A 17,398-nucleotide genomic window follows, 5' to 3' on the forward strand; every position below is an offset into this window, starting at 1 on the left:
AGATGACTTGTTAATCTGAAAACGTAAAGTACTTCACAAAAAAGTATTAGAGTTCTAGTTTTTAAATGAGGAAATATGGCCTAAGAAAGATACAAGCTATCTTCCACTGACCTTTCCATTCTAGTGTTTCCCAATATACTCCACTAGCAGTTCAGTATATAAGTTATTTACTGAAGAATATAAGGTACCAATGGTCGGTATAAGGTTCCCTGGGCGAGGCAGGCGAGGAGGACACCCTTTGTCAACACCCTCCCCCAACTTCATCAGAAAATATTTTCCTAGAAAGAAGTCCTAGGATATAAAGGCCGAAAATACCATACCTGAAGGCCCAAACGTAACAAATGCTATTTTTCGATCAGACTGTTTCAAAGGTGTAACAGAACTACAAACTTATACCCGCTTAAAAGTAAATAAAAAAGATTATTTATTTGATATTTAACTTCTCCCTGTCCATACCACTCTCTGAGGATCTATTTTCTACATCTAAGTTTCAAGCTTTATAACACCGAATGTTGGTAACTCCTCCCTTGGTATTCAAAATATCCAAAAGCAATATATGAACACCCACTCCACTATAATTTCTTAAAATTCACTAAGATAAGAAAAAAAAAGTTTTAAAATTTAACCTTAAAAGAGATTATTTGCATCCCTTATTTTTGATGGATTTATTTTTTTAAACAGTTTAAATACTGTAAGGCAGACTTTTTGGAGCTCATGGGAATTATTTTTTCCATGTTCACTTGAGAGAAGTGCAATGGAATTAAGGAGCAAAATTAAACCATTTCTAGATTTAGTAGGAGATCTTTAGTTTATTTTTGATATATCTAAAATATTTCAATGTATTTAGAAGGAAAAGAAGAAAAGAAGAAGGAAGGAAAGAAAGAAAGAAAGAAGAGAGAAGGAGGAAAAGGAGGGAGGTGGAAGGAAAGGAATTTTTCTTTAAAATTTTCTTAAAAATTTCACCCAGATAAATGAATATTACCCTTCAGAATACAGGGTAACCATTTATCCAGGTGCTCAAAGTTCAGATATCTTAAAGATTCACACAAGCATTAGATGTCACCAGACAGCTGGCTCTCTGCACTCAGACACCTGAGTCTAGGAAAGCTTCTACAGGACCCCGGGCAACCCCCTACCATACTTGAGGTGAGCAGTCATGTTTACCTCTCTCGGTCCCTGTCAAGCCCCAGCTTCTTTGCCAGACCACAGGGAGGTCAGCCTGCCACGTCCTGTCTTCGACAGGATCTTGTTGTGCCCTGGTTAATCGTCCCCCGTTACCAACAAAGCTGCATCTTCTGGCCTAGGATCTTCTAGTCTAAATCACCCAAGGCACATACTGCCATGCCCTCTGACTCGCATCCCTGAACCAGAGCCAATGTGCGGGGCTGAGGAAGTGAGAGGGAGGGCAGTGCACCCAGGACTCCTCCTTAGGGCAGTTTTCTGTACACCCCTCAAGCTCTGAATCACACATTCCCTCTCTCCTTCTCTCCAGAAGAAAAACAGGAAGGGTAAAGGTTGGGGGATGAGATTATAATTGGAGTGAAAAAAAAACACCAGTTCACTTTAAAAAAAAAAAATCACCCCGACTAAAAAGGAAGAAGTGCTATCCAATTAAGAAGGATATACTGAGACCACTGGGGGTGAGGCGGGGCAGAGGGCAGGGGTGGGTGGATGGGGGAAGGGAACAGAGCAAGCTCCTCCTTCTGGTTGCTTTCTCCCAGTTCCCAAACATCTGTCTTTAATGCTAAAGCCAACACTGGTTTATAGTAATGCTTAGAAATGAACCTAGGTTCATTTCTTCTAGAAAATAAAAAGAATAATCTAAAATAACACATTTATTCTGGGGAAAACAACGCCTTCATGAAACACTCCTGAACGATTTTTAAGAGGGGGAGAATAAAGACGCACGACTGCAGAACTCTGATTTTCTGTTCTACACAGAAGTCAGGTGAAGACATCTGTGCACCTGTACGTCCTAGGACCTGTTTGTGCACCATCCCCCACAACCCCATAAAAAGAAAAAAAAATCATTTTGCAAAAATAGAAGTGATACTTGAGCATGAAAACAAGACGTGTGACTTCTGGAAATGTCGATGTTACATGGAGTCCTGAAAAAAGGAATCACAGCCAACCCTGCAAAGGGAACAGCAGCGTGACACCGAGCCCCACAGTGACTGGAGCGGGGTAAAGGGAAGCTGTAGCTCCTCTCTCGCAAGGCCCACATCCGCGGACGTCCCCACAGAGGTCGCAAGAGGACAGCTTCACTTCCGAGTTGTAACTCCTCACCGCTTGTCTCCCTGTGCAGAGGCAGACATCAGTTTACACGGATCCCTTGTTGAGAAACATTTACTCTGCCAAACCTTAAGACCGCTTCAGTACATGTCTCAGAGTTTTCCATTCTTCACACAGTTTTATTTTTCTTTACAAGAAACAACTGAAATGCTCAGGAGGGGCCCACGCGGCTAACCAAATCCACGAGAAGAACAACGCCTTCCCCGCACTGTGGCCCCCCGCCCGCAGCTGGCCATCGCTGCAACCCCAAGGAGGGGGGAGCGGGGAGCGGGGAGCAGACCACAGCTGCACACTGCAACCCCAAGCACACTCGACTCTCTTCCTGGAACAGGAAAGACTTGAAATTGAGGCTTGTTTAAGCTCCTTGATAGTTTATTTTCGAGTATCATTTTCTATGCATTCAAGCAAATCCCTTTAGAACTCCTGAAAAGAGATTTACTGTGGGCTTGATTAAAAACTACAAAAACACAAAGAGAAGCTTGCCTTTGTAATGTGTCTCAATGTTTTAAAATGTTGAGCATATAGCATTTAATTTTACTGTGTAAGCTAATACTTGGGGGCAAATTTTATAGCATAAGCTAGTATTTTTAAAAAAACTATATAAAGTACCTACAGCACTATAGTAAACCTACCATACAACATAAAAGATTTTTATTTTTACAATTTTTAAAAACACGTTCTATTTTCAAATTTCTTCATGATTTTTTAACTTCATTTTATTTTTAAATATTGTTTATTATCATATATTCTTTAATCTTAGGATCTTCAAAACCAGGTTGGTAAGGTTTTTATTATTTCTGACCTCTCCCGTATTTTCATTTGAAAATGTCCCCTTCCTGGGGCGCCTGGGTGGCTCAGTTGGTTAAGCGACTGCCTTCGGCTCAGGTCATGATCCTGGAGTCCCGGGATCGAGTCCCACATGGGGCTCCCTGCTCAGCAGGGAGTCTGCTTCTCCCTCCTACCCTCCCCCTTCTCGTACTCGCTCTCTCTCATTCTCTCTCTCTCTCAAATAAATAAATAAAATCTTAAAAAAAAAAAAAAAGAAAATGTCCCCCTCCTAAATAAGTTGCTTGCCACAAAAAAATGTACATAGACTTAATCTTTGTTTCTTGAATGTTTAAAATATTCTCCATTTGCTGAAAAAACATCAATTGGAGAATTTCACAACTAGTTTCAATTCCAAAGCTGGATAACTGGGCGCTACCATTGAGTCTCCACCATGTATCCCATCCTTCCACAGAAAAGAAGGGCCACCCTCAGTGTTTCCCCCAAACCTCCCACAAGAACCTGGGCAAATGCTCTTCCCCAATTCCACCAGGAGGCAAATGAGAGGAACTGGCTTGTTGACTCAGGAGAAAGAACTGGTGTTCTTAACCTTCATCTTCAAATGATACTCTATTGAACATTACTGACAACATGAACAAGTTCATTTTACTTTAGAGTGTAATTATCTCCAACTCCCGAACACATCAAAACGTTAACGATTCTCATGCATTCTGATGATTCTGAGCCATCAGGAGTATGCACTCAGAATAAGACTTATTACAATTATGGAGATCATACACTCACAGAACGTCACTCTGTGACTGAGTGTAGAGTAGTCCTAACTAACTTGGGTGATCTACAAACCAGATCTCTGCTTTCACATCCTAAATTTTTAATATTTTATCAAGTAAGAAGTGACAAGTAAAATCAAAGAAGCTCAAGTTATTTTCCAAACAGACTATATTTTTCTTGATCTGCTAAACAAAAAAACTGCTATAATGTATAAATTTTAGCAAGATAACAGACTCCGCTGAACCCATCCCAGTCTTTTACACTGCAAATGAGCCTCATGTTCTCTCCTGAAGAAATCCCATTTTAAAACAAAACAGATGGAAGGGATGGTTGGAACAGAAGCAAAACCTTGGATACTACACATAACTAGACTCACAGTTATGTCAGTTTTTCTTTGTAAGTTTTGTAATTGTGAATTAAAAACCTAAAACATGAGGAAAAACCTAAAATTATTAGGAAAAACATAACTTTTTTGTATTCATCTGCTCAATGCTATCACGGGACTTTTTAAAATTATTGTCTTCATTTAAGTGGAAAGCTCATCTCCTACACCCCACTTCCTACACTCTCCCCAACAACCCTCCCCACACACAAGACAGGTGGCCACTGCAAATAAATGAATGAATGAATAAAATGAATGAAGGCTTGGCTTAACTTCTAAAGTGTTAAAACTCTAGAACACACTTACTTGGTTCATAGTAATCCATGATGGACACCAAAGCATCTTGTGTATTGGAAACTTTAAAGTTTCTCACAGCAGGAATATCCACACAAATCTGGGTTTCGTTTACCTTGAAAAATACAAAAAACTCCTAAGGTGGGTGACAGACAATGTGTTCACGATAAAGCAAAAGACGTTTCTTTTTCTTATCATTTTAGAAAACAGACAGAAACTAATATTTAGGGAGGATTTCTACATGCCCCATGTTATGGTAAGCACTTTATATAAATTATCTCATTTAACAGGTAAAACAATTCTTACAAGAAAGATACTGTTCTCGCTTCCATTTTACCAAAAGCAATACTGAGAATCAGAGGGGTTAAGTAAGCAGCAAGTCCAAGGATGCATGTTCCTGAGCCCTGGCGCTTCACTCAGTCCCCATCTCACACAAGCTGCCCACCTCGGTTGCTGCCGATAGCTCACGACAGCCCCCTTCTTTGAAGATCTCAAAGCTCACGGGAGCAACCTCACCTGGTAAGTGAGGTAACCCCAGGTGGAGGTTGCACCCCCAACCAAAAACTGATTTGGGGTACAAAAGGCCAGCTCCTTGCCTCCAGGAGGGGCCAATGTGGCAACCAATATTGTTAAAGGAATCTGAAATTGATAAATTCCTTCAAATATTCCATTACTTGCCAATAGTAGTAAATGAAAAGTCAAATTAATCAGTCAGAACATACTGAACACTCGAATTTAGATAACCATTAACAAGTACATCACATAAATAAATAAATAAATATACATCATAGATACAGGACAAACTCCAAAAACCAATTGCATTATTAAATAAAAACCTTAAACTTGTTTTTCATGTTCCAAATCAAGCCCATGGTATTCAAGCGGTATGTCATAAATGAAAACTTTTGAACTGAAAAAGAAGCTAGAGACTTTGGATGAGTTTTAACAGGGTTTTGGCCGGAGGGTTTTTAAAGTCCTAAAACAAATGAGAACATCCAGGAACTAGTTTTCTTAAAGTATATATATATATTGCTAAGGCAATATATTTCTGATTCATACTTGGCAAAACTAGAGTAAGAAACATAGGGAATTCCCTCAACATACTATGAAATCCTAAGAACACTTAGAACTCAATTCGATTCAATCTAAGAGTTTCATATAGATGTTAGAAAAAAAGAATAAATTATATGCCAGCAGTTTTGGGACATAACAAGTACAGTCGAATTCTTCACTTAACGTTTCTCTCACATATTTTATGCACCTTATTCTTGGATCAGTAATTTTCATAAAACAATGAGAAGATTATATGAAAATTATATAATAATCAAACCTCTGAGAATATTCTTCTATGATTTAAGCACCTAATATATTCATTGGAAAAATATTAACCCCTTTGGGATTTATTAAAAATTCCATGAAAGCATTTTAAAACTTGTAATTAAAGCTTTTATCATCAGCATTTAAAGAGATAATTTTAGGGATGCCTGGGTGGCTCAGTCGGTTAAGCATCTGCCTTCGGCTCAGGTCATGACCTCAGGGTCCTGGAATCGAGCCCCGCGTCGGGCTCCCTGCTCAGTGGGGAACCTGCTTCTCCCTCTGCCTGCAGCTCCCCCTGCCTGTGCTCTCTCTCTCTCAAACAAATAAATTTAAAAAAAAAAAAAAAAGATAATTTTAGCAATTCCCTGAGGCAGAGCAGTTCTCAAACTGAGACCTGGACCAAATTTCTGAAATTACAATGTTACAGTTTCTACATAGTTTATACATCTGGCATGAAATACTGATTTAGTTATCAAGACTTTCATCAGGCTCATCATTAACAGTATTCTCTTTAAGTTGATTTTACAGTGATGTCTTTTTAGTGGGGATAAACATAAGGTTGCCCTGTTAGGGTCATTCGGGGACACAAAAAGCTGAAATAAAGACAAAGTAAATAGGCCCAGAGTAAGGCAGACTTTCCAAGACAATAAATGGCATTTTGTCACCAGTCACTTACGTGAAACTTACGTCTTACAACTTACAGAATCTAAATATAAGTTGACTTTTCCATGATCATGTTCTACTTTCCTCACAGTCTCGCTCAGAGGAATTGCATCGGAAGGCAAGGTGAAACCACTGAGGAGGTTCACTTCCATAAGGGCCATGCCGCTTCTAGCCGGGCCCAAAAACCTACAGCAAAGAGGAAAGGTTGGAAGGAAGAACACCCTTTAGGAAAAACCTAAAGCTGTAGGCAAACTCTCTTCACATGAAAATTAAAACTGCCAAGTGTTATTCTAAATACTTACTGCTTAGTTGAAGTAAACAGTCTCATAGGAAATTATTACAAAACGGGTAATCCTCTCCTTACAGGTATGAAATTCTTATAATTTTCGACCATATGAGGAATAATGATTTAACAATGCATTCACTTGACATGAAACGCCTGCAGTGTGTCAGCCTTGTGCCCACAGATTTGTAACAAGTACAACCTGGATGCCCTTTCAGTGGGCAACGCTGTGTACTAGGGGTGATTCCAAACTGAATTGCATTTTTCATTTTCTCAGAAGTTGACAGCCCTGAGCTTTCCAGCTGGAAGCCAGGAACTGAAAAAGAAACTGAAAACTTGACCACTTAAGCAGGAGACCACCGCCAAGTCTTTAGCAATCTTCTCTTCATCTGGTTTTAGAAAAAGAAGACCAGTAGGGAGAGTCCTTCCCTTTGTTCTCCAAAATGTACTTGGAGCACATTTTGTGTTTTCTGTGGCCACCTGGCGAGAATCCCAAGCCTTGGAAAATTCTGTAACACTACCTTGTTCACGCACCCTGTTGTGCACAACGTGAGCATCAAAGGATCTGCGCACCAAGGGCGTTTCATCTCCTTTAAAATAAACAGTTTTCTACAATGAATAGGTGGCAAGAGCTTTTTGTTTGGAGCAGAAAGAGCCCAGTGTGGTTATGGAAAGAAGTCTGCCTACAACGTGAAAGGATCGGAGCACTGTTACGTGAGTTCCTGTTGTCCTTTCAGATGGCAAAAGCAAGAAGGGCTGGTAGAGAATCTTGCTTCTGAGAGCGGCAAACCAAAGGCTGCCAAACACGACTGACTGAAGAGCCACACAGTCCAACTGCCGACGACATCTGGCTCAGCAATCGCAAACAAGTGAAACCATCTGCAGAGTGATACACTCGGCCAAGAGAGATATTGCTGAAAACTAATAAGTGCATTGCAGCTCGAGGTGTTTGTGTCAGGGCAAACATTAAAGAGGAGAAGAACAGCCAATCTGCTTCAATATGATGACTTTTGGGACACCATCCAAAGTGCCTTGGTTGACCTGGTCTTTCTACCAGCCCAGGGCAGAATTTGTTAAATGCCCACGCCACACACAGAAAACCTCGTCTGAGGTGAGTAAGGGCTTGGACCCTACGAATGGGAATAAAGCGCCTAAAATATCAGTTTTTTCTTTTTATTAAGTGCCACTGAAAAATTTCACTGAAAATTTTACTTGTATTCATACCAGATTTTTCTCAGAAGACTAGTAGCAGCATCCAAGTCCTTTTTACCAACCGCTACTCTCACATGAAAACACTTCCCTTCTCTAGTTTCTCCCCAAAGAAGGGAAAAAAGATATATATCCTCTATCTATCAAGGTCTATCACCCATCTGATTCCTGATGACAGGTTAAGATTTGGAATCCCGCATCCTTTCATGAGCCCTTGTAAGTAATAATACCCCATCCCGATCTGAATCCTGGTTTCACCTAATTTTCCTCATCCGTTTCTTCAATTGACCTCCCTAAGAGGTAAAATCCCTCTCATAGCTCCAAAGACTTTTCTTCTTTGCCGATTTCAAAACTAGAATTTTAGACTTATTTAGAAGACTTATTTTTATTAATTTTTCTCTGTCTCCCCTCCAAACAGTAAGTTCGATGAAGACAGGGCCTGTATCTTTTTTAGATCACCGTTATATTCTAACATCTGACACTATGGCTTGGCACATAATGGAGACTCAACTGATATTTACTGAATGAATGAATGAGAGAATGACAAAAGCAGGGATAATAATACCACCTACTTTATAGAGTTACTGTAACAATTAAATGAGATGCATGTGAAAGTGCCCAGCATATAAGCTTGTGATAAATGTAGCTTATTATTACTTGCAATAATAATAACTTGATGCTGTTATTTTAGAAAAGAACCCAATTATAAGCTTCATAAAGAAGAGTGGGGTCCTACTTTCTTCTCAGCTAAAAAGGAAGCCACTGAAGGAATCCTGCTATCCCCCTGCTGTGGGTCCAAAATGCCCAGGAAGGGAACGAATGGGACAAACACAGGTGACATTTTATATCAAAATCATGAACATGAAGGCCCAAAGATAGTACAGATGGTAACAGTAATGGAGGAGATTGGATTTAAGCGATGGCTAAAAAGGTTGGCCACCTGGAGAAACACCCAGCGATGACCCTGAGGAGCATGTGGCAGCTCAGGACCATGTCAGTGACTTCCAGCCCAACAACAAGCCCAGTTCAACCAGAACACTAGGGGGTATTTAAAAAGAACAGACAGCAGCTCCTCAGTATCAGTGCACCTTCACAGTAACTCCCAACTTCACAGCAAATCATGCAGAGGTAAGAGGATAGACTGACAAGGAAGAAACTGTAAAGTCTCCTGGTTCAAGAACCTTCTAAAGGATTTGCTCTCAAACCTGTATGTGCATTAGAAAACCAAGAAAGCTGAAGAAGGCAGCTTCACAGACTCTGAATCTGTTAAGTCAGCAGGTCTGAGTTGGAACCCCTTTTCCTTTTGACTTAACAAGATCCTCAGATGCTTTGGATACAGACTGAATTTAAGAATCACCTTATTAAGTACTCCCAGAAGCTAAAAGTGCCTATTTATCCAAGGTGAAGACCTTCTAAACTGAAATATTCTCACTGTGTCTGAAAACACTATTCTCGGGCGCCTGGGTGGCTCAGTTGGTTAAGCCGCTGCCTTCAGCTCAGGTCATGATCCTGGAGTCCCTGGATCGAGTCCCGCATCGGGCTCCCTGCTCGGCAGGGAGCCTGCTTCTGCCTCTGACCCTCCCCCCTCTCATGTGCTCTCTCTCTCATTCTCTCTGTCTCAAATAAATAAATAAAATCTTTAAAAAAAAAAAAAAAACACTATTCTCTTCACTAAACTTGCACGTTCTTATGAAGTCTTATGAACTTCTTATGAAGTTCTATGAAGTTAAAAGCATAACACTAAAGGTTAAATATAAACCTGGAATAATTATTTAACAGAAAATTACTAATCAAGGAATAACGAATTTTAGAGTATTAAACATGATTGGTTAATTTAAAGTTTTCATAAATTAAGACCTACATTTTATTAAATTTTTCTATTCAAAGTTACGATAAATACAAGAAAAACTTGTAAATAATTTTGAACACATTGAGAAATACTTTAATTAAGCAGTATTTCTAGTTTGTAATCTAAAGTGTATTAAATAACTGAAATCTTTGTTAAATGTAACTCCTTATATATTTTTTTAAAGATTTTATTTATTTATTTGACAGAGAGAGAGAGCACAAGTAGGGGAAGCAGCAGGGGCAGAGGGAGAGGGAGAAGCAGGCTCCCTGCTGAGCAAGGAGCCCGATGCGGGGCTCAGGACTCTGGGATCATGACCTGAGCCGAAGGCAGATGCTTAACCAACTGAGCCACCCAGGCGCCCCTGTAACTCCTTATATTGATATAGTTGGATAACTACATATATATAAATTTCCAAATCTGGGGCACCTGGGTGGCTCAGTCGGTTAAGCGTCTGACTCTTGATTTCTGCTCAGGTCATGATCTCAGGGTGATGAGATCAAGCCCCGCCTCAGGCTCCAAGTTGGGCATGGAGCTTGCTTAGGGTTCTCTCTCTCCCTCTCCCACTGCCCCTCCCCCCCATCACATGTGCTCTCTCTCTCCCCCCCACCACCACTCATAAATAAATAAATAAATAAATAAATAAATCTATCTTCAAATCTATTTTAAAAAGAGAGAAAGGACTTAAAGCAATACCAACCTTGTGCACACATTCAAATTCAAGTGATTGGTATCATCTTTATTGTCTTTTACAGCAACGTCTAAATCAAAAGCTTCTTGGTCTTGAATAGATCTTCGTCTTCTTGGGGAACCCAAATCTTTCACATTATAAATCACATTAAACTGCAACAAATAATAAATTAGCATAAATAATAAGCTAGTCATCAATTATTAGCAATAAAGTGCCATCATTACATATTCTAAATATTAGGTAAAGATTCTCTTCGGGATAAATGCAACTAGATTTGTAATCTTTGACCAAAAGAAAAAAAACTAGTTTTACTAGCTAACAAAGTATCATTATTTACAAATATTATAAAAGCTTATAAGCAATGATTTTTAAAATTGAGAAAATTGTTAGGTTAATACTCCAGAACAGGTATAGACCTTCATGATATTCATAGGTATTGTTTTTTTTTTTCCCCCAAAGAATGTAACATTCCCTTTAGGGAAAAAGTGCAACTACTGCCTATTTCTTTCTTGAGATCATCCACTAATTTCTAAGCTCTGCTGCCCAACTGGTGTCATTTTTCACAAAATGGAACCTTAGAAACTCAGTTAGCTAAATCAAAACTAAAACATTTAAGAGCCCTGGTTGAACAGAAACCTGTTTAATTGCTCAGCATTCTTTTTGGTTGTACAATACTTTTTTTTTTTTTTTAAGATTTTATTTATTTGCGAGAGAGAGAATGAGAGACAGCATGAGAGGGGGGAGGGTCAGAGGGAGAAGCAGACTCCCCGCTGAGCAGCGAGCCTGATGTGGGACTCAATCCCGGGACTCCAGGATCATGACCTGAGGCGAAGGCAGTCGCTTAACTGACTGAGCCACCCAGGTGCCCCTTAAGTTATTTTTGTATCTCATTTTCCTTATTCATCCTTGCATCAAACAAGAGTGCTCAGCTGCAAACAATCTTCCTTTATTATCTTTTTTTTTTTAAAGATTTTATTTATTTATTTATTTGAGAGAGAGAGAATGAGAGAGAGCACATGAGAGGGGTTAGGGTCAGAGGGAGAAGCAGACTCCCTGCCGAGCAGGGAGCCCGATGCGGGACTCGATCCAGGGACTCCAGGATCATGACCTGAGGCGAAGGCAGTCGCTTAACCAACTGAGCCACCCAGGCGCCCGGTTGTACAATACTTTTAAAAGATGATAATAAATGACAGATTTCAAGACAACTGGGCCTTTTTCAGCAAATACTCTGTGCCTACCCACCAGTGAAAGGTGCTGTGGGGACACTGGGCAAGTGCGAGGATAAGTTGGTTTTTTTCCCAAAGGGTTCCTAAGATCAGAAGCTTGGGAATATACTCAAAATTTTGTACACCTGCCTCAGGCCAAGCTGAATTGGACTCTACTTCTTCCACCTTTTTTGATACCAAGGTTCATAAGCTTTACTGTTGCTATGTAATGTTGTATTTTCTTATATTTAAATCACACACACACACCCCCCTCAGAACTAAACATCTAGTGCCCTTTGTAGATTTTCACACTTTAAAAAAAATCTCTTTCTGGGGCGCTTGGGTGGCTCAGTCAGTTAAGGGTCCGACTCTTGATTTTGGCTTAGGTCATGATCTCAGGGATGGGGGCTCAAGCCCCAGTTCGGGCTCTGTACTCAGGGTGGAGTCTGCTTGTCCCTCTCCCTCTACCTGCTGCTCCCCACCCACACACTCTCTATCTCTAAAATGAATAAATAAAATCTTTTTAAAAAATAAATAAAAATAAAAAATAAATCTTCTTTCTAAGCCTTCATCTTTCAAACCTAAGAGTTCCAACTTTTTATTCTGCTATACCTAGCTCGTATAATCCCCACGTCCCCTTGATCATTCTGGTTATCTCACTCTGGATATTCTCCAACTCCTTCTTTTTTTTTTTTTTTTTTTTAATTTTTTTTCATTTCTTTGACAGAGAGAGACACAGTGAGAGAGGGAACACAAGCAGGGGGAGTGGGAGAGGGAGAAGCAGGCTTCCCGCTGGTCAGGGAGCCCGATTCGGGGCTCGATCCCAGGACCCTGGGATCATGACCTGAGCCGAAGGCAGACGCTTAACGACTGAGCCACCGAGGCGCCCCTCCAACTCTTTCTTAAATGACAATTAAAATTTTAGAATATTCTTGGAGGAGGTGAAGAACAGTTTCATATAACTGGAGAGATGGTCTCTGTTATTTCCACCATCCCCTTCCCAGTGGCATACAATTGTCCTTTAGAGACCAACGTCATCAGGAAACAAACAAGAACTACTAGATTTGTCCTCTGGGTCGTAATTAATACTTATCTATAACTAAGTATTGGGGTTAATGTTTGACCCACAAAAAGCTCAACTGCTCATTCAGCAAACTTTGAGACATCTTGCAATTTATGTTCAAGAGCTTAGCATTTCAGTACTTAAAATGGGGTTAACATTTACTGCAAACCTGAGAGGTTTCTTTCCTTTCTTTATCTAGAGCACTGACAAAAATAGCAACTAAAAGAATCTCAATACATATTCCCAGGTGTCCAACTTGTTAGCAATTTGTTTCTCCATCCTAAGAAGTGCCTATCGGTCCCTCCCTTTTGTTTTCTGCATGTTGATATAGGTTTGGAGTAGTGAGCATTCTGACCAGTACGTACCACATTCACTGCTGTGCCCTTCAAAGTTCAAGTAAAACTCATTTGGCTTCAGTAATTTATCTCCATTGGGTTTAATCAAGAATGAATTCCAACCAATCTGGTGATTTAAGTACATATAATTTTTCAGTTGTATCTAAAATATCCTGTGTATTTACTTTTGGATTTGCTGTTTGCTTTGAAAGACAGCTTGAGAATGAGAATTTTCACATGGCCTCTGTTAGTAAAGACAAATATAAATTATTCACTCTTCTCTTCTCTTTCTATCCTTTTTGTTGAATACTGTTCCTTTTAACTGTGATCATTTTTCCTTGATTTTTAAAAAAACATTACTGCCGTGTTTTGAATATTATACAAAATAATCTTAGAATTATTTGAGGGTTTTGAAATTATACCTGACCATCTATCTGCCCTACCTTAGCAAGTATACCAGTTCTTCCAACTAGAACATTGTACTGGTTTTTGGAAAAGTACCTTTTCTCTATAATAGCCTTTTTTTTTTTTTTAACTTTCTTGGTAAATCTTTAAGGGTTTGTTTGGTTTGTATATTCTAACCAAGCACATAACAATTTTTAGTCCTATAACATATTATTTTTGGTTTCCAATAAGATTATGTCAAGTACCTATAATTTTCAATGTATTAAGTATAATAACTATTCCATTCAGGATTTTACATACTACTTCCATTTTATTCTAACACTATTGCACCATTAAAGGTAAGTTTCTTTGGATTTTATTCTTATAGCAAAGCATTGAATGTATCATTCTCTAATTGTTTTATTTACTATTATATAAGATTTTATTTTTTTTATTTAAATTCAATTAGCTAACAATTATATAAGATTTTACATTAAAGGGACACATTTCCTATCTTCAAGTCAATTCCTTGTAATACCATGTTGACCTTTATATTGTTAGATGAATATTAAGAAGTTATAGGCAGGGGCGCCCGTGTGGCTCAGTTGGTTAAGCGGCTGCCTTTAGCTCAGGTCATGATCCTGAAGTCCTGGGAGAGAGCCCTGCATCCGGCTCCTTGCTCAGCAGGGTGCCTGCTTCTCCCTCTGCCCCTCCCCCTGCTCATGTGCTCTCTCCCATGCTCTCTCTCTTAAATAAATAAAATCTTTAAAAAAAAAAAAGTTATAGGCAAAATTATTGTATTCATTATCAAGTCATAGTAGAAACTCTACCAGCATTACAATTTCTGAGCTGTATTTTTGCAAAAAAGATGGGAGTTCCCAACAACTCACATGAATTATATCAAAAGAATTAATCCTAACCTCAAAAAGCATATAATACTCAAGAAATAGTTTTCCAAGATTATCAATCCATTTGGTTGCTGTCTACTGACTAGTAGTAACATCTCTAATACTTTTTATTTATTTTTTTTAAAGATTTTTTTATTTATCTGACAGAGAGAGAGACCCAGCGAGGGAAGGAACACAAGCAGGGGGAGTGGGAGAGGGAGAAGCAGGCTTCCCGCGGAGCAGGGAGCCCGATGCGGGGCTCGAACCCAGGACCCTGGGATCATGACCTGAGCCGAAGGCAGACACCCAACGACTGAGCCACCCAGGCGCCCCTCTAATACTTTTTATTAAAGAGAGTGATTTATCTTACCTAAGTCACAGATAGAAATCCTTAAGAATTTTATACATTATCTGTTACAGATTTAGCAGTACCCCAAATGAAAGAATTATTATAACAAGTCATATTGAACTCCACAAAAATGAACGTTGTTACATACCTGACAAATAGCAAATCCAAAACCACTTGCGGAAATATTAACTGCAGTTGGCTGGACCACAGCAAGCTGAATAAAGATGGGGAAAAAGTGAATGAGGCTATTCTTCCATATCCGGGTCCTTCTGGCTAGCACAAGAAATCAATGTTACCCCTCACTAGGAGTGTAAGCCATCTGTGAAAAGCTCTCAGAATGTCACACAGCCTCACATGGGAAAAGCTATGAGCCAACCAGGTAAGAGAAGTGAAGGCAGAGGAAGGGCTCACTCTCCACGCACCCTCATGTCTACCCTTTGAGAGAGGGGTAAGGCTGCCCTTCTAGAGGTGTGAAAGCAAGAGACACAAGAAACAAAAGTCCTCTCACTCCTCCGATCTCCCTTAGCACCTAATCTGCTGGTATTCTTGTGAACACAGCGGCACAGGATCACGGACTATGATTCCCACTACTACTTCCTTTTCTTTTGCCACCACCCCTCTTCCTCAGTTTCCAGCCTTGAAGTTATCACTTTCATCCATCACTCTCAGCTTCCCACAAGGTTAACCACAGGAATAAAGTTAGGGTCTACGATAAGCCTTCATTCTATTTTAAAGTAAGAATCCTCCTACAGATTCTATCAATTCTCCTAAGAGGACACGTGGTGCAGCTGGAAAGAACATGGTCTGACACATAAGCCCAAATCCTAGCTCTACTGTTACTAGCAACATGATCTTGAGCAAGTTACTTAAGCTCTCTCAGCCTCATTTTATCATGTGTATGGTGAGGATGAAAGTACGTACTTTCTTACTGTTGGTTAGAGAAGCAAATGCAATAGCACCTGTAAAGAAATCTGGCACACTGCCTGCAAAGAATAGGAACTCAGCAGGTTCCATTCCTTTCCCCCTATTTTCTCCTTTTCCAAATCTTTCCAAAGTCCCCATCTCCTCCTCTCCTTTCCTCTCTTCCCCAGCTCAGCAAACTCAACCAAAGGAGGGCATTCCTTCCCCCCAGTCTCTTTAGAGGGCTCTAGGAACAAGTCTTTGTTGAAGTCAATAGAATGGAAGTAAAACAGCATTCCAGCAATAAGCGATCACCCACACATAATTTTAAATAACCACCCCCTCGTCCACACCTCTGCCGTCTGGAGGAGAAAGCGATTGTGTGTGTCAATCCGAAACTTTACAGGACTTGGTGAACTGGGTCCCATCACAGTCACTTGGATGTTTGTCCTGTCTGTGTTCATTAGAGCTGCAAATTCAGATAGGGCCTTCAAGGCTACAATGGTGTCCTGTTGAAGAAAGAAAAACATGTGTGCATGTAAGTATATATCAAGGTCACCAAAGAGTCTTTAAAGTTAGTAATGTTTAGGACACCCACTATGTATTCATCCACCTTCCTTGGGAGTGGAGCTCTCCTTTATTCATTTTTGAATGTCCTTGACCTACAGTACAGGAGAGGCTTGGAAAGTACCTGCTGCCTGAAACTGAGTATCTACTCTACCATGCATGAAAGATGGCCAATATAGATGGGGAACTAATTTATTCCATATACATATCACATATGATGTTTATATCTGTGATGAGAAAAAGATTAAAATCAATAACTTGGACCTTTGACCTAAGGGACTGAATTTTTAAATTGCCAATTTTACGAAGTCATGAAAAGAGCAGCCACCTACTTCTTTTAAAAAATTACATATAGGGCGCCTGGGTGGCTCAGTTGGTTAAGCAACTGCCTTCGGCTCAGGTCACGATCCTGGAGTCCCTGGATCGAGTCCCGCATCGGGCTCTCTGCTCGGCAGGGAGCCTGCTTCTCCCTCTGACCCTCCCCCCTCTCATGTGCTCTCTCTCTCTCATTCTCTCTGTCTCAAATAAATAAATAAAATCTTAAAAAAAAAAAATTGCATATATATTTAAACTATATTTAGCTTAAAAAATGAAAAACTATCATCACTCACCTGGGTAGACGCAAAACCTCCCAAGCTATTTCTTTGCCTGCTGAGCCACCTCATAATCGGGATTCCCTCAGACACCTGATATTGCAGGAAGTGTGAGAGCAGCGCGTAGGCCGCAACTTCAATATCCAGGGAACGTGGCTGCCAGGATTCAGAAAGTTTAGACTCTGATGACACCCAGAATTGCATGCCTCCTGCAAAAGACAAGTAATAATAGTCTGACCAATTGAGCAAAAATTACATTTTACACCATTAAATATTCCTACACTGGTCCAAGTCCTACTTGACTAGCATAAATATATGGAGAGATATATTTCCAAATATGAATATATTTATGCCATACAATAATATGTATGCTCACACAGACATACATGTAAACATGTACTTATAGGTCACTTTCCAAACTACTACAACTTATAAATTTTCATCCTTTTCTTTATATTTGAGGATATTTTGATGAAAATAATTTCCCAAGGGAAATTCCACGTTTGGCTTGAGACTAAACAGCTATAAATAAAAGAGAAACGTACTATACTCCAGAAGATAATGTACATAACTTCTCTGAC

At 39.7% G+C, this 17,398-nt stretch overlaps 1 protein-coding gene across 1 annotated transcript in view; it reads right to left on the minus strand.

The window, feature by feature from the left end:
• Positions 1-889: 889 nt before the first annotated feature.
• CD109 (CD109 molecule) overlaps positions 890-17,398 on the minus strand; it is a 135,971-nt gene continuing 119,462 nt past the window's right edge. The window contains exons 28-34 of the mRNA XM_044917212.1: positions 16,836-17,026; positions 16,011-16,166; positions 14,906-14,971; positions 10,544-10,686; positions 6,544-6,691; positions 4,538-4,640; positions 890-2,297 (exon numbers count right to left, since the gene is read on the minus strand). Coding sequence (XP_044773147.1) covers positions 2,122-2,297; positions 4,538-4,640; positions 6,544-6,691; positions 10,544-10,686; positions 14,906-14,971; positions 16,011-16,166; positions 16,836-17,026 — 983 coding nt within the window. The 3' untranslated portion in view covers positions 890-2,121. The remainder of the gene's footprint in view (positions 2,298-4,537; positions 4,641-6,543; positions 6,692-10,543; positions 10,687-14,905; positions 14,972-16,010; positions 16,167-16,835; positions 17,027-17,398) is intronic.

Source organism: Neomonachus schauinslandi, chromosome 8 (assembly GCF_002201575.2).
Source record: "Neomonachus schauinslandi chromosome 8, ASM220157v2, whole genome shotgun sequence".
Classification (NCBI taxonomy): domain Eukaryota; kingdom Metazoa; phylum Chordata; class Mammalia; order Carnivora; family Phocidae; genus Neomonachus; species Neomonachus schauinslandi.